This window comes from Boleophthalmus pectinirostris, unplaced genomic scaffold, assembly GCF_026225935.1.
Source record: "Boleophthalmus pectinirostris isolate CB_2022bp ecotype Guang Dong unplaced genomic scaffold, ASM2622593v1 HiC_scaffold_15, whole genome shotgun sequence".
Taxonomy (NCBI): domain Eukaryota; kingdom Metazoa; phylum Chordata; class Actinopteri; order Gobiiformes; family Gobiidae; genus Boleophthalmus; species Boleophthalmus pectinirostris.
In genome coordinates, this window is record NW_026571070.1 from 14598136 (window position 1) to 14621607 (window position 23472).

Sequence of the window (23472 nt, forward strand, 5' to 3'; positions counted from 1 at the left end):
GTTGTGTTTTGTATCATTCACACATTTGATTATGCTTTGATTATTAGTCTGTCTATGTGTCCAAAGCTCAAAATGACAAGTGTGATATCATGTAGTGGTAGTTTTCAGGTTAACAAACACCTTTGTCCTTTTGTATAATAGAGATTTGCAATTATCCAAATGATTCTAATGAAGGTGTATGGAGCTTAAAAACACAGTGGGGCACTTCCTGTATCACCACATGACATCACAATTTGGAGATATGAGAAAAGAACTCAGCCTAAATATGCAGAGTTTGTGTGTTAAACATGTGTGAATGAAACAAAACACAACTCCAGGTATGTTTGTGATGACGAAACTCCATTTTAACATAGATCAGAAAACAGCGCCCTTTTAAGGAAATTATAAAAACATTGATCTTTTTTTTTTTGCAGTGTGTTCACATCCTCAGCTCAAATACCCCCAGGCTCAGATATGGCTCTGTTTACTGTAAAACACTTATAGCATCTTTTTTCGTGGTGAACACAATTCGCCTCTGGGGCTTCAGCGCTGAGCCAAGCACGAGTCACGCAATGCCAACTCTCCCTCTCTCGCTCCATCTTGACTTATTGTCATTTAACTGCTACATTCAATAATACGGTTAGAGTGGCAATTGACCTTATTAAACTGTGCATTCAATCAATTACTGGCATTAGAAGTGTTAAAGGGATTCATTACCTCATTGCATTTGAGAAACTAGTTCTAAACAACTTATATGTAACCTAAAGTAAGTGATAACATTATTGATTATACAAGAGGTATTTGACCTATATGTTTGGTGTGTAGGATGTGACTTGTGCATGTTAAAGTCAAATCTGTTACATAAGATGTGGTTAAAGGTGCACTATGCGACTTTTCAGGTAGAGGGTCTGCCGTCTAATTGTCTCCATGGAGATGTTACTGCTGGGGAATGTTACAGTATGTCTACATTTTACATTAAGTAACTGATATTACAATTATGTACCAAGCAAAAAACAAAACAAAAAAACATTACAACAGTTACACAGTCGATAAACCACAAACTTAACACCGTAATTATTCACCACAGTGAGTCCTTTACACAACAGTCACAGTCAAACCCTCTTGTCAAAGCATGATTTCATCAGATCTAAGCTAAGCAGGGCTGGGCCCGAGTAGTATTTGAATGGGAATCCACTGGGAATTCCAAGTGCCACAGTGGGGCAGCAGTGGCAAAAACTGTTGTTGTGTCATTAGGCAAGACATTTCACCCACATTGTCTAGTATGAAAATGGTGTGTGTGATGATGGTCGCGGTCAGAGGGGCATATTATGATAAAGCTAACAAATGCTAACAGTGCACTTCCTGTATCCGGGGAATAAAGCGCTCTGTAATTAGATTCAGACAACCATAAGATCTGATTTGATAATATATCTGTACATGGGGCAAAACAGATTTTACTTCCATAAAAAAATCAAGTACAGGCCTTTTAAACTGCTGACCGGTCTATAGGTTTTGGTTTTGGGCTGACTAAACTAGTTTGGTTTAACACAGCTTTCCTCACTCAGCTTCACGTTGTCGCGGCTCATGTGATCAGGGACCGTCTCTAGCCCCTCCCCTCCTGTATACCCTCACCGTACCCTCCGCTCGCTCTCTATCTGCCCTAAAAATATTTTGTCAGACTCACTCATTCGATGATAATTCGGCAGCGAGCATGAGTTCATGAGGAGTTCAGGCTGTGTTGAGTGCATCAAAAAACCCTGCCAGCCATTTGAACAAAAACTCAAATAACCCCTTTTATATCTTATATCATTGTGTTTAATTAGACTGCACTGTAGACTTCCTGATAATTATTTGCTTTTAATTGCAATTTTTAGTTACATTTTTGTCTAAATTCTCGCCTCTGCACAGATCTAACCAGTAATTTGTCCAAGTGATGTCACCTGCTTGTCTTTGTCAGTATAGATATGTTTAAAGCCACATTGCGAAACATTTTAAACCCCACAAGAAAGGTTACATATATATTTATTTTATTATTTTGTTGATTTGTACTGTTAAAAATGTGTTGTTTAAATCAATTTTGTATCATTTTTTTGTGTTTTCTGACTTTCTTAAAACTTTTTGTGCACATTGTGTCACCATGGTAACTCACCCACCATACATAGAGATAGAAATACACTAACTGTCCCATTTTAGTTCATCCAGTCTGCCCCAATGTACGTTTTTCTCAGGTTTTAACCCTAATATTATGTGACAAGATCTGAAGCTCTATTTTTACTCACAAAAGGGAAGACGTATACGTTTTTCCCATATCAAATGCGAATGAAAGAGGACCTCATCTGGCCGCCTGTAGTTAGCCTATCGCATTGTATCAGGTCAGATGCCACCTTTGGTTAGTGATCTTTCCAACCACACGGAAACCTATCGATTTACATTAGAACAACAGAGTGCATGGGGCAGTGCTGCAGTCAACCATGGCTCAATTAAGATGAATGGAGGTGACAGACTAAACAATGGATCCTGATGCATTGTGGGAATTGCTGAACTTAAAACAGATAAAAATTTATTCGCTGTGTTTTAAATAGTGTGTGATAAGATTGAAATGTCAATTATATAGAAAAACTGATAAAATGTATTTGTGCTTTTTTATATGCAACATTTTGTGGACTTTTTCCCATTCAAAAGATAAAATATGTTTTGTTATAAATTGTTAATGGCAATGGCAACGCTCGTAATTTCTCATGGTTCTGAAATCCATGTTTTGAAAAGACTGCAAATCTGAAGTTGGTACATTTTGAGGGCTTTTTCCCATTCGAAAGATAAAATATATTTTGTTCTAAATTGTTCATCGCCATGGCAATGGCACTCTTTTCTCATCGTTCCGAAAACCATGGATTGAAAAGGGTGAAATTCAGAAGTTGCCTAATTATTCATAATTCATAGCGGCAATGGTAAGTGTGGAAAATGATTTATCAAACTATTTAAAAATAGACTAAAATTACTTCAAAATATTAAAAAAATCTTAATATTTTGTGTATTTTTTATGTGTTTGTTGATAAAGCTATGTAATATTAAAAACTCAGTACTTGCCATTTTATTGCTCTTTTGAACAATTGTATTCTCGGATAAAACACTAAATAAAAATGTTTGTCGGATTTGATCTAACAGCAAAAGTTGTACAATATTATCTTATTTTAGGTCCTTTATCAACCCTGGAAAGAAAACTTGGCATCCTCGTAGCTAATCCGGTAATCTACCTACCTCTCCAATGTTTAAGCCCTGGTTCAATTACTGCCTAGTGCTATTTCCGATGTCACTTTAACTCTGTCAATCAAGAATCCGATGCCAACTACTCATTTAAAAAGCATTATAACAATCAAATCTGAACGTCACTGCAGATCTAATTGCTTTGGCCATAGCTTTTAGTGATTTAAAGGCCCATAGTTCTTCTCTCAAATGGAAAACACTCTGTCATGTCCATCACTAGAATCATTGGATCATTTCAGCCCTGGAATTGCCAAACTCTACTGAACCAAAGGTAAAAGGAAGCTGTCAAATTGAAAACTACCACTACATCACAAGATGGAACGGAGCATTTTGATCTTTGAAGATACAGACAGACTAATAGTAACAGATTATTATAGCATGCTTTTGACGAGCTAACAACATTATAACATGGCAAAAAGCTCACGAGTCAAATTTGCGTAATATGGGACCTTTAAATGATTGCCTATTCATGTTACTGACAAACTACTTAGCATTTATAGGTTAATTTGCTTGTGCTAGCCTGGCATGTATCGTACTACAGTAGCAATGTCAGGGAGTTCATTTATCAGGCTTTTGTGAATAGCCATGAGCAGATCGCGTTACTAACACCACTGGCTGTTTGATGCGGGTGCCCCTGTTAAATTGGTTGTGCTCTGTAGCTAATAGGCAATGGGAGTCTTCAATCGGGCTGTTGTCTGAAATCAGGATGGGCCCAGACACAAAAAGAAGAGATTTATCATGGGTTTTTATGAGTCTGAGAAGCAGCTGGCAACTTTTGGGTTGGGTTTAGTCATGTGGTATTGTTGCAGATAGACGGATATGTAGATTCAAGAAAATTCAAGACAAAAATGGGGAAATTAACCTATATTGTTAGTCAAACTAACTAAAGAGTAGTAGTGATGAAAAGCTAAGTTTGAATATAAGACTTTTATCATAATGAAGACATAGTTTATTAAGAAAGATTCAGACTTTGTAAGTATGCTTAAAGGTGCACTCTGTAACTTTCCAAGTGGAGGCTCTGGCACCATGGAGATGTTACTTTGCCTGGAAATTTTCACAGTATAATATTAAACATATCTATTTTCATGGAGACAAGCACCATGCCAATTTACAGGTCCAATTTGTGGAGAGGTGAGCCCGCTTACTGTAGAATGCATATTTTTCAAGGCATTGCTTTATTAATAATAAATTTAAAACACCTATAATTAAATAATTAGTATGTTTAATGCCATAGTGTGATACATTCTAAGGAAAGCAATCTCCCTAGTATCTCCACGGACACAACCAGGTGCTGGACTTGTACCAGAAAAGTTACACAGTGCATCTTTAATTAAGGGGTCAGAGTTAAAATATTGTTTTTTAATAAATTAACTAGTTTCTAACCATTATAAACTATTTATACACTATGAGATAAGTTTTTGTTCATGGTTTATTAAGACTGTAGTTTAAGTAGTTAGCTACCTGACTTTTTTTCATTTTTGATTCATGTGTGATGCTTTTAAATAGATGCGCACACTCAAAAGTTTTGGTACAACACAAACATTTTTAGTTGCAGAGAAGAAAAGAACAAGTGAAATATTAAAAGACACGTGGATCGGGTGAGTGTAGGACAGTGGTAAAAATAGAAGTGTTACATTTGACCCAAAGCGATTCTAGACTCAACACAGTCTGCTCAAAATAAAAAGAAATAAAGCACATGATCTGATGACTGAGGTGGGCCAGGGTTTCCTAAAATATTTGCATTAAATTTTTAAAAAAGACAGATCATAAATATTGATAGGCACCCCAAATTCTATATAAAACTGGACAATCCTATATCAACAAATACGTTAACTTAATAATAATGTTTGAATTAATATAAACTACATTGTCTTGTCTTTTTTGCAGCGCAGCTTTCGTACCTCACTGTGTGTTAGACTCAACATGCTCCAAATGTTTCAATAATATAATGATTGTCCTGTGGGCTTTGTATTGCTTTGCTTTTTGCGCTCTCTCTCTTTCTCCTTCTGTCCATCTCCTTCGTTCGTTCTCTCTATATCTATCACCTCATATGTCCCTTTCCCAATCCCCCTGACTCCCCTCTCTCACACACCATTTTTCCCCTTTCTCTTTCTCTCCCCTTCATTCTTTCTGTCTCTCCCTTCCTTTTTCTTTCTCCACATCCCTACTCTCTCCCTTCTTTCCTCTCTCTCTGTCTCACTATTCTCTCATCCTCTCTCTTTGCCTCTCCCTCACCTCTCCATCGAACCTCTCACCCCGACCCCCCACCTTCTCTCTCTCTGTCCCCCTTCTCTCTCTTTCTCCTTCTTTACTCCATCTCTTTCCCTCCTCCCGCTCTCTTCCTCCATCGCTCTCTCCTCCGCTAAGCAGTAGCACTGACAGTAATCACACTGGACAACCTCCTACAATAGTGTTGGCCCAACAAAGCCGACTGCTCCCTCTGCACAGCTCTGCTCTGTCCATTCACACTGTCCGCCCCCCGTCTCTCTTTCCATAGACACACATACGCGCCTCCTATCACCCCCACTAGCTGTTACACTTAGCACTAATAGGGGGCCCGCTTAGCACTGATTTCGCTAATTCACTTATGGCCCTTTGTGATCCCATGGGGGCAAACAGGGCAACTCCAGTGAAGTGTGCGCGACCAGACAAAGAAAGTGTCATGGCTTTGATTGGAGCAACTAATGAGTAAGCTAAGGGGATCCTAAACGCACAGGGAGCCGCATACATTCACACATAGCGGGGATTAGCATGGCTGGGCTGTCACACTGGTTAACAGCTATTGTGTGTCTGATTACAGCACACAGGGCAAACATACATGCGAGAGGGTGAGAGAGAGCGCGCTGTGTAATTTAGCATGGAAATACCAAGGCTAATGTGACACAAGAAACATGCAGGCGGTTTAATTGAGAAAAAATATCTCTATCTGATAATTGCTGTTAAAGAGCCCATATTAATGCAATTTTTTTTTATTTGTTATAATGTTAAGTCTTCATCAAAACATGCCTGGAGTTGTGTTTTGTTTCATTCACGCATATTTAACACACAAATCATGCATATTTAGGCTGAGAAAACACACTCAAGAAGTGCTTCTCTGTGTTTTTAAACTCTTCACAAGAATCATTCGGGTAATTTCATCCCTGGAATTTCAAATCTCTACTAAACAAAAGGTAAAAAGTAACTCTTAACTTGGAAACTATAACATGATATCACAAGTTGGAACAGAGCATTTTGAGTTTTGGAGATGCAGACAGATTAATAATTACTCAAACATGTATGAATGAAGCAAAACACAACTCCAGGCATGTTTTTGATCATGTAACAACATTCTCACATCGCCAAAATTTCACAAGAGTTCAACTTTAGGTATTGTAAGTGTTAGAAAATAAATTATTGGAATATAATACAAATGCTTTATAAAAGAACCCTATAAGCAGCCATACGTTGTCAGTTACAGAGGCGCAGGAGTAACATGGGACAGCAGACGTTGCATGCAAAGAGGAAGAAGGAAGTAGAAAATCCTAGCGGTGCCATTTGGGCCGGTCACGCACTGGTCAGGCAAGAGGTGAATCTCTTTTACACAGAGGTCAGAAAGACACAGACTCATAAACAGACAGGGGCAGAGGAGGGGGGCAGGAGCAGCCAAGGGGGACAGGAGCAGAGGAGGGGGTCAGGAGAAATGATATGGGCACAAAGGTGACAAAGAAGCATGGACTGAAATGAAATAGGTTTTAGACTGTGGATAATAATGTACAAAGTTAGAATGATGCTAATTGCATTTGAACATATAAAGTTTCCTTATAGGTGACACCTTGAGGACTTTTTAGCTTTCAAAAGAAATATTTTTAATAGATATAAATTGTAATATATAAATAAAATGACTGAAAAATCTCTTAAAGCTGGTAACATAGCAATATTTTTACCTCTACACCAGAAATGAACCCTCTTTTGCATAAAGATTGGGTCAATTAATCATTCAATTGAACATTCATATTCAGAGCATTAAAACAAAACAGCAATTTGTACAGAATTACTTACAGTATATAACATTATTTACAGTATATAACGTAGCATAATGATTTTCTACAACAGTAATGCAGAAAATTGAAAACAGAAAGTTGACAACATCTAAACAGTAGATTGGTAAGATTAGTTTGATCGCTTTTTGCTAAGATTTTAAGGCATTTTCTTTCCTTAATTGTATGTTATAGATAAATGCAACACAAGCTAAAAAACTTTTCAAATAGAGATGCACCAATACGATACTGGTATCAGATATTGAACATTTAGATGGATCAGGTATCGGTCCAAAGATATCGGTTCAATCAATATCCCATTTTGGTCTACAAACTACTGTAATAAGACGATTTACTGATGTCTGTTGTTATAAGATGAATACGTTACAAAACACATTTGGATAAAGCCATACAATCCAATACATAATATTTTCAGTCTCAGCTTTGGTATTGGTTATCGGATATTAGCAGATAGCCTACTTAAAGCCAGCGTATTGACATCGGTATTGGAACAAAAAAAGCTGGATCAGTGCATCCCTATTTTCAAATATCCTGAAAATAAAATGAAAATTACAAGCCACCAGAATACCCAAGTAGTTTTATTTACAGACCTGTTTTGACATATGACATTCAGATAATGTGATAGGTCAATGGCCTCGAAGGCTTAAGTCTCAGAGCTCAGAAAACCACATGTAAACACTGATTCAGAGCTTGTCACATCGATACTAATCACCAGAAGTCTAACTAATGTCCGTTAATTGTTTTTCTCTAACCTCCGCTTGTACCGCAACACAAATTGAAAGCAGAAAGGTTAAGGGTTGCGACCTTTGGCATGTTGGAGTGTTCACTTCAAATGCAGGTTAATGAGCTAGGCGGCTAATGCTAAGCTAAAGTGGAGCGTATTATGATACAAGCGACGCAGGTCAAGCAAGGAACCCCAATTATCTCCTGTGTCATGAATGCTTAGGGAGATAGGAGTTTTTCAAGGTGTTTTCAAAAGTGACAATGAAAAAACAAAGGTCTGTATGGGAGGCTGTTGAACATATAAATTTATAAACAGGCCATCTCTGCCCTCTATTCAAATACACAATGAGCATAAATATTTGATCAGCGGAGGATTGGTGAAGTTGCTCAGGGAGGTGTCTGTCCTTGCATGTTGATGGCGAAGACGAGAAGGCGGAGAAGAAGAAAAAAAACAAAAAGATAAATGCAGTAAAAGCAGGAATAAAAAAAGGCTTTTTAAAGGTCCTATATTACACAAAATTGACTCTTGTGAGCTTTTAAACCATGTTAGTATGTTGTTACCTCATCAAAAACACACCCGGAGTTATGCTTTGTTTCATTCACATGTTTAGGTAATCAAGTTAGGAGCTACCTTTTAGCTTTTGTTCAGTAGAAATGGGAAATTCCAGGGCTGAAGTGAACCAAAAGATTCTAGTGAAGGTGTTTGGAGTTTAAAACCACAACGAAGCACTTCTTGTGCAGTATTACCACATGACATTACAAGGTGGAACAGAGGGTTTTCCATTTGAGAGAAGAACTCAGCCTAAATATGCAAAATCGTTTGGCTGTGAGGTGAGAATGCTAGACACTCTTTGCCCGTGTCATTGCTTAAAACAGACTCGATACAGGATAATTTATTTACTTTTTTAATTATTTATTTTTTTACATTACATGAATGATTTAACCAAAGCTATGGAGCACTAGGTGAACTATTTGCAGTGATAACAAGGAAAGAAAAAGGAATTGCAAGCTGGCAAACATATTGTTAAAACATAGACCTATTACTAGAAGCTCAAATATCAGCACAGATACTGAAAATACTGGTAAAGCTGATATCCTGGTTGGACCTTTAATTAATGTATGTAATAAGAATAGTTACAGGCTGATTTGGGCCTAGAATGTCTCATAATGTGTGAACTTTTTAAAGTCAGTTCAGTAGTTATTTGAAATATAAATTGCATAACACAACTGGATCTCTTGTGTAATAAGTGAAAATTTTTTTAAAGGAAACAACTGTCCCCTACACTGTTATCGGGTATTAGGTAAATGGCAAATACTGATATTACAGCTGAGAATGCTGAATCTGTAAAAGTAAGTTTTTTTTGGTAATGTTAAAGGTGCATTGTGTACATTTTCCCGTCGAGGGTCCAGCAAATGCTTTTCTTCATGGAGATATTATTGCTTTGTCTGGAATGTTTGACTATCTTCATGGAGACCAAACCAGATCAAGTCACAGGTCAGATCTGTTATCTGTTTTTAGCTTTGTAAGGAGGAGCTGTTTAATGTCCTACTGTGGTACATTCCAGGCAGAGCAGTGACACATCCATTAGGGATATAACAATAACCGAAATATTGTGATATCATATCGTCAAAAGTCTCACAATAATATCATGGGCTGTCACAATATATCGAATTATAAGCTACTTTGCTTAAATGCGTTGTACTTTAGTAGAAACAGCTTATAAACATAAAGAACTACATGTCCTATGATTTATTTCAGCACAGACAACATGAAGAAATATGTTTTTACTTGAATTCTTGGGATTCTGACAGTAATAATTCACACAAAAGTCTTGTCAAGGTAGTTTAAATGCAAAAAAGTGTCCTAGAATTATATCTGCCACTCCAAAATATCCCAATAAATATCGTACGGTGAGATGCATATCGTGATAATATTGTACCGAGAGATTTGGATATCGTTACATCCCTAATATCCATAGAAACAAGCAGGTGATGGGCCCTCGATCAACAGACTGTAAAAGTAGTTATTTGATCCGAGTACCAAAACATAAATAAGATAAGTACATTTTGAATGTCATATTTTCCTTGTCTAAAATGGCCCCTGCAGCTTCAGCTAAATCTCACGAGGCAGATATTCTATTTTTAGTTTTGGTAAAAATGACCAAAATGTGACCTTTTTTCTGCTAATCCTCAGTCAGCTCGTTGTGTAGTGTGTGCTGAGTCTGGCTTCTGTGCTACGGCCTTTGGGTTACACTGTGGAGGAAGGAGGAAAAAAGAAGTCTGGAGGGTCACACAAAGTTTAGTAAACACAAGGTCCATCTATGACAAGAGGGCTATAGATTTTACCCAAGAAAGAGCCATTTCAACAGGCTGAATGAAATTAGACACGCAAAATGATAAGATAAAATTGATTATTTAGTGGTTTGAAACTGACTAATTGAATAACAGTTATTTTGTTCCATCTGTAGTGTTTTATGTTGCTTATAGCAGAAAAGAACTTGACTTTAACAGTACACCGTGTTACCGTCACCTCTTGTTTTTGTGGATACGTCATTGCTCTATCTAAAATGTTCCACAGTATGATATTAAACAAGTCTACCTTACATTTATTTAATTACAGGTCGTTTTACAGCTCAAAAATACCAAGAAAAATAGGAATCTTCATAGAGAAAAGCATTTGACGAACCCACCACCCAAAAAGTTACACAATGCACCTTTAAACCAAAGCCACAATATTTATTCTTCACTTTAAAGATGCAAATAAGGAAACATTGTAATCTTGTCAAAAGAGGTATACAATATGTAGAATTATCAATAATCTGAATGCTGATTTAGTATACTGTCTATAATCTCAAAATGCAGCAAAAACTTTTTTCATTTAAACTTCCAAATGCAGTAGCTATACAGTGATATTTCTAAATGTTTTGTGTAGTTTTACAGTCTCTTCTCATTCTATCTGATCCTTAAACCTCAGCTAATTTATTTAAAGTGGAATATAGTTAGAATATTTCCATTGTATTGTCAAAATATCTGATAATCGACTAGAGTTGTCAAAAGCATAAAAAATCAGATACTATTCGATACTAAAATTAGTATCAGAACTAGATACTAGATACTTTTAGAATGATCTTGAGCTGTATCAGAACAAGTATGAGAGCACAAAGACTAGTACACACCCATGGACCAGTACAGAAACAATGAAGGATTACACAGATATGAGGTCACATGGTCATATAAAAGAAAGTATGATTTAATGTTAAAAAAATCACATTCTATTGTCTGAATTTATTATCAGGGCATCAGAATCAGTATCAAGTCTATTCCTTAGTATCAAACAGCAACAACACAATTATCAAGACATTAAAAACAATACAATATAGGCTATACATACATTTTTATCAATTAATACTTTTTATAGAATGTTCCACAAATCAAATTACAAATCAGATCTGTGGAGAGTCGCCCCTATTCACTGAAGGAATTATTGTATTTTTGAGCAACAGAAGCACCCGAAATGAATAAATGCTCACTGGAAATGTTTAATGTCATACAGTTGAACATTTCAGGAAAAGCAATAACATCTCCATGGAGACAAGCATGCAGCAGACCCTCCACTAGAAAGCTGCGCAGTGCACCTTTAATATTTGACAGCAGACTGAAATATGAACTGTGAGCAAGTTTCTTTGATGAAATGTGATTTAACTTTTGAAATCTTGCATATGCTCACCGCAAGATTCACAAAGATTGACAAAATAGCTTAGTCACCCACTTCTCTTTTAACTTTCAAAATCACGCCCAGTCTACACGCTCACGTCACCAGGCGCGTAAGTTAGCGTGTGTCTGCGGTCCCCCTCTTCCTCTTTTATCACCACCAGACAGATCTACTGCAAGGAAACACGAAACTTTCAATGAACAACATCAAGCAAGCTGAATTCACATTACGATACACAAGTACTTTTTATTCTTCTGCAGCCTATAGCCTAAAGGTTTTCCCTATATTTAAAACATCTTTGCTTGAGCAAGAATTACTATTTGAATATTACAGGAAATAGTTACAGACAAATTCAGTAAAGGGCTGTACATTTTAAACTTTTAATTACCTACTTTTAAAGAAAATTTAACAATAGTTTTCAATTCCAAATAACAGTGAAATAAACTAAACAATGAAAAATTAATGACGTAACATTATTTTTGGTATCATTGTTTACAGGTCCTGTCTTTTGCAAAATGGATTCTTGGGAACTTTAAGACATGTTTTAATGTTCTTACCTCCTCAAAAACATACCTGGGGTTTTTTGGAGTGTTTTGTTTCACTGACACATGTTTGAGTAATCTTTTATTATTAGTCTGTCTACATCTCTAAAGCTCAAACTGCTCTGTTCCACCTTGTGATGTCATGTTTTCAAGTTAACAGCTACTTTTTACCTTGACTTCAGTAGATGTTTGCAGTTTCAGAGCTGAAATGATCAATTCTAGTGAAAGTGTATGGAGTTTAAAAACACAGTGTAGCACTTCCTGTTTTACATCATGACATCACAAAGTGGAATTTAGTGGAAGTGGAAATTAGCAGAACACGACATTATAACATCAGAAAATAGCATAATACGGTCCCTTTAAATAATGTTAACCAAGATGGCTGGTTACATTTTTTTCTGTGGTTTATGCAAAGTTATTGTTGATAAAACGAAATAGAAAATCACTCACACAATATACTTCTGATTTGATCTAAACTGAAAACGCATCTGTTGCCACGGGAGACATGCTCTGACGATTATTCATTGTTCTCAAATAAACACAGAGAAAACGGCTGTCTGAAAAATCATGTGACGCCAACCACAAGCTTCAACAAAGACATGACCGCAAAATGCAAAACTCCTCCCCCAAATGGAGCCCAGGAGAACCAATATACCCTATCGGTTACCATATCTAAACATGTAATACCTAAATCCACAAGTTTGGTCATTTAAATTATATAATGTTTTGTTACATGATTAAGACTTTTTACAGACTTCTGCAATGTTGAAATGCTAAGTTTTAATAACTGCTTTAACTCTGAAGTTTAAAGGTGCGCTGTGTAATCTTCCTGGCACGGGTCCAGCACCCACTTCTTTCTGTGGAGATTGCTTTCCCTGGAATGTACCACAGCATGGCATTAAAATCTGATCCCAGTAAAAACTTATGAAACACTTGTAACTGAACAATAATAATAACAAGCAGGCAGTGAATAGTCTGATTCATCAGCCAGTTTCACTTCATGGAAACTGTCTGACCTCGCAGCATTAGGATTCGTTCGCTCCACAGTAGGCAGGTACTTTTTTTATTTAATCAATCGCTGCTATTTGGTTGTGACCTATGTAATGCGCCACTAACGGGCCTAACTCCTATATATTAAGCTTTTCCCAAATCCCATAGGAAGAAGTACAATAACGTCTTTCCCCTTGATAACATTCACCAAACATTCTCTTTGTTCCGGCTTTAAAGCCTCGATCTCGGGAACTGTTGCCAACACAGAATGTATGGCTCTTCGCTGATTGGCTGATGTCTGGACTCACACTTACGGGGTTCTTGCAAACAGTCTAATGTATTCCGATTCCTGACCTAGTCGCTGGAGAGAAATGAAACTGAATGGAGGCACTAGGTGGCACCAGTCTGGCGGTGAACCCCTGCTACCAGAAATATTCCGCAATGCACCTTTAAGAATTTAACTTAATAATAAACCTAGATAAGTTGTAGCTAGAGATCTTTTTTATTTACTCAAGCCACATTTAAATGTTTTCCTATAAAATCCTATATATATACTTTGTGCATGTGTTAGTATAATTTATATATTTCTGACATGACCACAGCGAGTCTGTCGTTTCCTGTCTGGTCCCAAACAGAGCTCCCAAAATGCATCAGTGTAAGCGGGAATTAACGAAAACAGAAAAACGATCAGAGGATTAAGGATTTAAAAATACGATGGGCAACTGTGTCACTGTGTCAGAGTCCTCATCAAACCAATGAAGCCCTGTCCAGATGTCAACTGTGAGAGGAGGTTAGAATTGACTTTGCTTTGCCTGGAATGTCCCACAGTATGGCATTAAACGTATCTATTTCCACTGAGACGAACAGGTGACGCCATCAAGTTGCAGGTCAGGTCTGTGGAGATGCAACCCAGCTCACAAAGAATACATGTTTTTAAGAAGGAAAAAGTTGCTATTTTTTATCTATCACAAGATAAGCTCAATGCCGTACTGTGGAATTTTTCAGGCAAAGCAATAGCATCTCCATGGAGACGAGCGAGTAGCAGACCTTTGACCTGAAAAGTTATACAGTGCACCTTTACCTACAGTTACATAAAAAAATATTCATATCACCATATCATCTTGCAATCTTCAACAAAGCATATTATTTGTATTGTTTTATTTATTATATTATTATTTATTATGGAGCCTTAATTAAAACAGGATTAAATCTAAAATGAATTTCTACTATATTTGTGCACAGAGTAAGAAAAGTAAGAACAATGGAGGCAGAATGACAAAGCAGCAGGATAGGTAATCCTCGGGGTAAATATTTAACAAGTTCAGCAATTACAGAGAGGGCACCGACCGAGCCTGGGAGAGGAGGGGCTGCAGGCCAAAGCTGTCAACACACTCAGACATACAACAGATATGGAGCTCAAGACACGAGCAATGAGAAAACCCAAGACCAAAATATGATGAAAATACTGTAAAACATGACCTGAAATTTAACAAAAAAAAGATGGACATAAAAATGATTTTAACTCTTTTGAACTTTAAATAGGAATGGCTTAGGTTGATCTGTCACATACACATAGACTCTACTGTATATTTCTATTGCATTTTACTTTTACTTGTACATATACATTTGAATAATTATGCCTTATTTGTTTCTCTTTGTTATTAGAATATATTGCAGTCTGTGAGCTACTGTGTTCAAGTAATTTCCCTTGTGGATCAATAAAGTTTGTCTAAGTCGAAGTATAAATATAGTCTATGGGCTCATGTAGCATAGGGTAAATTAAAGAGAATAGAAATGCATTTGTCATATGTAAGCAAAATAGAAAACTGAACGCCCATCACTAAATAATAATTATGAAACAATGTGTTTAAAAAAAAATTGCAGCAGGTTGTAACAGCAAAACATGTCATTAAAAAGTGGTCAAATATGAGTGTGGATTTGGTCAGAAAATGACCAAATCGATCAGTATAACACAGGACTGAACCCGGACTAAATCAGATCTAAATCAGGTCTAAACCAGGACTGAACTAGGACTAAACCAATATACAGTATAACAAAACTCATATCTATATTGTTACATAACTATATACAGTAGATGTATCCATAGCAACATGATCTGGTTTATTATTGTGGTTTTATAGAGGGTTTCAAAAGATAAGGAACAGATAATTTACTGAGAAATTTGTTATCACCAGGTACTATATGCAGTTAATGCAGTCAGCCTAAGAAAGTAAAATAACTTATTTGCCAAAGGTTATCAAAAGTGTCAAAAGATCAGATACTAATCAATGCTAAAACCAGTACTGAAAATAGATACTCAATTTAACAAGTATTGATAATGAAAAATATCCATGAACATGAATAAATCTGAGGTTTTTTGAACAGTTTTAGAGTAATCTTGAAACACAAGGGAAATCATTATAATAACAAAGAGCAACAACATAAATGGTAAAGATAAAGTCAAAATAAGTAGCAAAAATAACAGACCGGTGTCAAAAAAGGCATAATTATATAAATGTGAATATATAAGTAAAAATAAAATATTGAAATATAGTAAAACAAATATATATCTTAAAGAAAGCAGTATTATTTGTGCAGAAAATTACATTCTATTGTCTAAGTGGTTTTTTTTTTTTTTTTTGTTTATTCATCATTGTGATATCGAAATTGGTATAGAGTATTGAGAGTTTTCATTGCTATTGAAATTGAGTTTGAAACTGTATTCACATGACAACACTATTAAACTCAGCTGCTAAAATGAACCGTTAATGAAACTTAATTATATTTGTGCTTGTTAAACGTTGTTTTATTCTTGGCCCTTACACAAAGAGCTGTATGGCGCCGCATGCACTGGGCCCTGAGGCTGTATTTGCATATAGTGCCATAGGTACACACTCCGCTAAAACCCGCCCTCCGCAGAGTCACGCAACAACTGACAAAATTTAAGGATGCTCTTTTAAAAACACCCACTATACTCTCACTCAACGCATACTCGGTTTTAAACTTTCCTGGTGGAGGCTTCATCAAATGCTTTTCTCCATAGAGATGTTAATGCTTTGTCAGAAATGTTTCACAGTGTGGCTTTAAAACTTCCTATCATCATGGACTCCAAACCAGGTGAAGTTGCAGGTCAAATCTGTGGAAAGGCAACCCTGCTCATAGTCAGAATGCCATTTTTATTTCAGCAATAACGCTATCTGTAAGTGAATAAATGCCGGGTAGAGTATGCATGTTTAATGTCATATTGTGGAACATTCAAGGCAGAGCAATGAAGAAACAAGAAGGTGACAGACCCTCAACCAAAAAGTTGCATAATGTACCTTTAAGTTTAACAATATATGCAGAAGTTAACACCGAACCTGTCTACTGTAGCTCTACTGTACAAGCTGGAGTCAAGAGATCCCCCTGCTATTTGACTTCTTATAGTCCTCCTAGTGGACAATGTAAAGAACAACAGGCTGATCACAAAGACATGTCTGTTAATACATGCAAGCAGATAGATAAGATGTATATTTATGAACACACAGTCAGTCAGTTAGATTAAATTTGGATAAATTAATAGTAAGAATACAATATGGTCCAAAACTAGTTCTGCTTACGGTAAACATTATGGCAAATCTGTATTACTTGGCTCATCTTTGAATTCACAATTTCTTCTATACTACCAAAACAGACTTTTATAGAAAGCATAGGGAAATATATTTATAGTTTATTGCTATTTTGAGACGTTTTCAAAGCCACTGTAGATTAGAAAAGTGTCTTTGCTTTATGTTTGAATGGTAGAGCAAGCCAAGCCATGGCATATGAGATTAATTCTTTGTATTTTTCATGACAACATTTTGTAATAGAGTTTGGTAATACTTGAAATCACAAATATAAATTCAATTGCACAGCCTTATTCAAACACAGAAACAACCAGGGTGAAAACTTGTTTCTTACCTTATCTTAAATATATTTTTGACATATTTTAAATATATTTTTTTTTCCAGTGATCAAGAAATACTTAAATTAAAATGATAAAATGTAGGAGTAGGTAGCAGTGGAGGGTTGATCATACTATGGAAGACTATATACAGTGTAAATTAGAAAGAATAGAAATGCATTTGTTTGTAAGTAAAATATGTAAAATAATAATTATGCAACAATATATAAAAATAAAAAGTTGCAGCAGGTTGTAAGAGCGAAACATGTAACAAAAAACCCACAAAACTTGTTGCTTATCTTAAATATATCTGTGAGATTTCCAGTGGTCAGAAAATACTTAAATTAAAAGATAAAACGCAGGAGTAGGAAAGCAGTGGAGCGTAGATCACAGATGTATACAGACCAAAATCCCTCATGCCCTGCTCTAATTAATCTCATTACGCTCGGCATCAAAGGAGAGCTAAGATGGTCACCACAACCACTGACAAAATCCAACAGTAACGCATGGCAAATACACTTTTACCTGGACTTTGTGGAACAGAAACTTATATACCAGCATATATAAGGCAGATTTTAAGATATTTACAGATCAAATGTGCTGCTAATTCTGCATAATGCGCTGTTATGCTTCAAAATAATAGACAGTAGTAGGAGAAATTTGGTAAAAGCCAAATAAAACATAGTAAGTAAGCTATATGATTTGAAGTTTGTAGAGCTTAGCTAGATAAACACCTGTACTTACTACTACTTGCGTAACCACTATTGCTGCTTCTGTACTACTACTACTGCTACTACTGTATATATATGTAGATACAGAGTAGATATAAACAGCTAGTACAACAAACCTAGTATAGACCTTTAGTAAGTAAATAATGCCTTTAAAAAGTTGTCAGAAAAGAAACATGCACTGAAATTAAATACTAAAAGTAGTAGTAGTAGTAGTAGTAGTAGTAGTAGTAGTAGTAGTAGTAGTAGTAGTAGTAGTAGTAGTAGTAGTAGAAATAGTAGTAAAAGTTAAATTTGTTTTGTCAAAATATTATCAGCAGTCTATCTATGAACAGTTTATTATCATTTATTATTTGTTTTCATAATCACAGGTTATTCTGGGCACTCCCCCTTCACCAACAGTCCTGTCCCCTGCGTGATTCTTTATCCAAGAGAACTCACTGTTAATACGACTGCTTATAGGTCATAGGCTACAAGTTTGCGTGCTCTGAGTGCTGACTAAGCTAAACTGGACTAAACCTCAAGTACAGATAGTTGCTACGAAGTTTACAAAGAATGGTAAAAGAAGTGTGAAGAATAATAAAGAGATCGTAAGAGATTGGAATGCAAAGACTTATAAAACGTGAAGAAAATATCAAAATTTGCATTACATTTGCATTATAAGTTGTAATTAAGACAACATTAATATTGTGCTTTCTGTAATTGACTTCCCTGGGGACAAAGTAAACAGTTTCTCAAAAATTTCACACGTTTTCCAAATTGAGAAAAATTCGATCCACAAGATAAATGCCTTTGTGTCTTTTCAAATTAAGCATCCAGCTGTGTAATTACAGTGACAGCTATCGTTAATGCAAAATTTCACAAGTGGCAAGTGAGGAAAATTTGCAGTGTTCTGAAAAGTAATGTAAAATCTACCTTATAATTAATACAAATGTAATAAAAAGAGCTTTAAATTGTCAGATGTGTGAGAAAACTGTTATAGGTGAAAAAGGTTAACAGCTAAAAGAAATTAGTCAAAATGCAATGCAGCTGTGTAATATATGAGGAGCATGTGTAAAAGTTTCAAAGATAACTCAAGACAGAAAGAAACCAAGCTAATAAAAATGTTTTAAAATGAAATTAAAAAGCAAAATATATTATTTCTAATAGAAAAGTATATGGTGGTGCAGTGTGTTGAGGCTTTTTGAGAGATATTAAAACAATAAGCGCACAAATGAAGCCAAGATCAGAAGAAAAAAATATCAATCAAAATCAATAAGCGACAAAATAAAAATTATCAAAATATTTTCAGGTTTTAAAATGAAATAAAAGTGAAGTAGCACATAGCTGTTTTCCATGGGATACTAAAACAATGTAAAGCTGCTTCTGTAATTACTACAACTACTACTACTACTATTACAATTACTCCTACTGCTACAACTACTATCACCAGTACTTCTATTTTTTTTTATTTTAAAGTTTCTGATCTTAAAATTAAAGAAAAGCGCAATATAGATGAATTATAAGAGCAAAGCATAAGATGTTGTAGCGCATAACATGTTTTCCATGGGACATTAAAACAACTTAAAGCAATCAAAACCAAGAGAAATTGTAAAAATTTAAATAGATACGTGGCAAAATTTTAAAATAGATAAAAGTATATGAGTATTTTTGTGGTCCTACCTTGGAAGAAGCTCTTGACGCGGAGGTAGGACACAGCCAGCCGGAGCACGGAGAGTTTGTCCAGTTTGGAGATGACGTCCGGGGGGAAGGGGAGCAGGTTGGCCAGGCGGTCCAGCTCTGCGTTCAGCCTGTCCCTGTGTCTCTTCGAAGGATTGGTCTTCTCATTGGCAGACGAAGGCTTCCTAATAATAATAATAACGATAATTTAATATAATGAAAGCGGTAGAAACACAGTGAGATGAGAGGAGAGGGTTAATAAAAGTTGGCACAGAGGATTTGCGAGCTTTAATGGGTAATTCTCTCACTACACACTGAGCATTTACAGTTGGAAATGCTTCAAGAAAGTGTAAGCCATTTAATTGTTTACCTTATTGGGGCTACTGTTAATGGTGAAGTTGTTTTATTCAAGTTAAACACAAAGTTACCAGCGAAATCATTTCAAAATAAAATCCGTTTTGCTCTATGACTTACTGTCGATGTCAAGGTCTGCCTAATATTTTTTTTTCTTTTTTTAATAAATTTAACTTTTCTTACATGCAATTTCTATTATTATATTCAATATCTCAGTAATTTATTGTCTGGTTGGTGTACTGTTTTTTTAAGATGTCCGTTCAGTGTAGAGGAAAGTCAAACCACAGAAACACATGATCGAATAAACCACATTTTCAGCTCTCTACTTCCAAATGTAGCCCAGTGAGTTCATGTTTGTTAACACATTTTGAAAACTTTGATCAACACAAAAGAAATTGAAAGTAACATACTACACTATAAAAGCAAATTTTCAGTTTCAGTTAATAATAATAACATAAACTATAAATGTACAGGTTAGTAAGTTAATAAGTTGCACCATTTGTAGTTTAAATAGTACCACTGATCTGGGTTAAGTCTTATCAAAAAAGTTTTTCTCACGGTTTAGTCAACTAACAATTTCCTTATATTTTCTTATGTTTAAAATGCACACAAATATAGGGTTAATATCTGAAATTATATCAAGCCAAGAATACAAGCAAACTTCAGCGCGTCTCCTAACATGTGTCACTATCTACTTTCAAATTATTGATCCGATGGGACTTTAGTTACGCCAAAAAAGCTTTGTTAAAATGCAGCTTGCCTTTACCGGATCTAATAAACCCAATGCTGTCCAAATTTTAAAATACGTTTGACTGACAAAATAATATGCAAAACAGGGGACGATTTCAAAAAGTTGCAAGCAATTTGTTACTGATAAAACTGAACTGGCAAAGTTAGGGGAACTCACAAGCGTGGAAATCCACAAGTTCTAACAAACCACAAAGTAGTTTTATTGAAAAGTGTAACGAAGTAAGTTATGATTACATTAAATCAAAAGTCAATGGCATTAGAAAGAACAGTTGCATCGAGGAAACTACGGGGAATCAACTTGTCATGGTGTGATAATAATGCAAACACTTATACTTCTAAAAAAAAACAAAAAACAGATTTCGAATGATTCTTTAAGCTGTATTCACATAGGCAAGAAAAGTCCATAATAACTGGTCCTTACACATTCAGCAAATAGATATTTACTATACAAATACTACAACTATTGAGTTACATTGTTAGATCATATAGTATAGACTAAACTACAGAAACTTAATATTGTGACAAGTGACAATCATGCATGCAAATTGGATAATTATTTTTTTTTAAAAAGCAAATTTCTAATGACAGCAGACTTAAATTTATAATTGCAGGCAAGAAAAGTCAAAAATAACTTGTCGTAAAACATTAAGAAGAGACACTTTGCAACTATTACACTGAGTGACGTTATTAGTGTATATACTGTAGTTAGTTAGAGTTGCATTAACAAGTATCTTAACTGTTTTTGGATGGGCTTCCTCCGCTTCCTGCCCGCGTACATGCAGTCTCCAGGAGGGATCATGATGGTTCGGCGCTCCGTGGAGGTAACAGGTGCGCTGTGAAGAAGACAGAACTTTACATGGGACGAAAACAACGTGGAGACTACAGTACACTGCTTGATAAAGTTTAAGATAAGGCATGCATGGATAAAGGCAATTTGTAACTATAAACTCATATAAAAATTGTACTGGAGTAGATTGTCAACTGCTTCTATAGGCATTAGCACACTTCATACACTTTGAGTAAGATCAAATTAATATATTTATCTAAAAAAAACATTAGGATCATAGTACTGAAGTATAAATATAATAAAAAGTGCTCAGAACTTGATAACAGTTGCATAATAAAGTGACAGTCCTGGTTTTAGACATGCATGGACTTACTGTACACTAAGGTAATAGCAACACAGATACAAATTAATCAAAGACTAGCAAAAATATTAAAATAATCCAGTCATGATCAGGGATAAAAGTCAAGATAAAATCATATTAAGAAAATGTAGTCCAACAAAAATGAGTAAAGGTAAAAGTACTGACCCAAACGCAGGGTTACTGTGAGTTAATTCCAGTATAGAGCTGTATGAGGAGTCATTCACTTAAAAAAAGAGCCGCGTGTCCGAGGATGCACTGAGTGGACTGTGCCAAAGGATAAATCCAGTAGAAATCAAATAACAGGTCCGGTGTCTGCATGCGCGTTTGTTTTGATCAGCTGTGAAGTGCGAGGGGCAGATGTGGGCTTCTGATGCTTTATACCCAATTGAGTCGCCTTCTTCACTTCCTCGCGTTTCAGGTGGTGGATTCCTCTGAATGACATGTCGAGCTCTTCGCACGCAACTCTGCCTCACAAACAGCGCGCGGCCGGCAGCAGCACACACACCGGAGCGCGCGCAAGCTCACGACGCATTCAGGGGAGGTGCACGGGTGGGAATTCAGACGACTACGCGCGTTAAAAGTTAAAACATTAAAAGTCTCTAGAGAAATAACGTGCAGAAGAAATGCAACGTTTATAACTTTATGACAACAGGAAATTGCAGTTTCTATGACAAAGAACGGTAATAAAGTCTAACTCTTTAGGCTAAATTTGAAAGCTGCATTCACGACGATTCAACAATGCTGCTATTAAAGAACCAGTAATGTAATAAAAATGTATTACCACAAGTCGCTTTCTTTGGTAATCATGCTAATATCAATAGATTTCAGAATGATAAGAAATTAAGATCGTTGCCACAGCGATTAACAATTTAAAACAAAAATAGTATAGGCTTAGCTTTTGAAAGGGAAAAAGTCCTCAAAATGTTGCATAGAGCCAGAAAACTGAAACCCAAAGCCTAGGCTATAAAATTTTGCATATAATTGACAATTTAGTTTGGAACTTGAGGTCTATGAGTGTAAGTGGGCGTAAAAGTAGTTTTATGTAATGCAGACTGTTAAAGACACCACGTGCCAAACATGCGTAATGGCAAAGATCAAAATAACAACAAGACTATAAATAACCAGATACATCTTGATTAGATCGAGAGAAATATTCTTGGTGCGTCGCGCTTTTTACGGACTCGTTGAACGCAGCGCTAGCCCAACCCGACCCGAGCCCACAGAGGCGCACAGTCCACACACACAAGAAGGAGGGATCTCACGCGAAGGGCAGCAGACGCACACAAACATCCCCGCGCTCACAGCCAGGCAATCCTCGGTCTCCGGCGCGCGAGGACCGGAGGGCTTCCCCTGCGTCACACGGACCAATATTGCCAATTTTACTACAAAAACAGACTGCGGGCGAACACGGCGGAGCACTGGACGTGGTCGGGTCGTGTAGGGTCACTGCGCTCTTTGTGGATGTAGTTTGAAACGGACGATTTTGGATAGACGCGTGTTTATGGTTCGGATATTGACTCGAAAAAAGGCAGACTGGATGCGTAAAGCTGCGCGTAAAACAGCTCACTTTCTGATTACTAGGACAAATGTTTGTTTAGCTTGATTATGCAATGTGCTTTTAATTAACAACGCTATTTTCCACAATACGCCACTCAACTGTGTCC

General features: G+C 36.1%; 1 protein-coding gene across 1 annotated transcript in view; it reads right to left on the minus strand.

Moving 5' to 3' along the window:
- Positions 1 to 22250, minus strand: part of ahrra (aryl-hydrocarbon receptor repressor a) — a 113450-nt gene extending 91200 nt beyond the window's left edge. The window contains exons 1-3 of the mRNA XM_020930618.2: positions 21974 to 22250; positions 21398 to 21493; positions 19560 to 19741 (exon numbers count right to left, since the gene is read on the minus strand). Of these exons, the coding sequence (XP_020786277.2) occupies positions 19560 to 19741; positions 21398 to 21459 (244 nt within the window). The 5' untranslated portion in view covers positions 21460 to 21493; positions 21974 to 22250. The remainder of the gene's footprint in view (positions 1 to 19559; positions 19742 to 21397; positions 21494 to 21973) is intronic.
- Positions 22251 to 23472: the final 1222 nt, after the last annotated feature.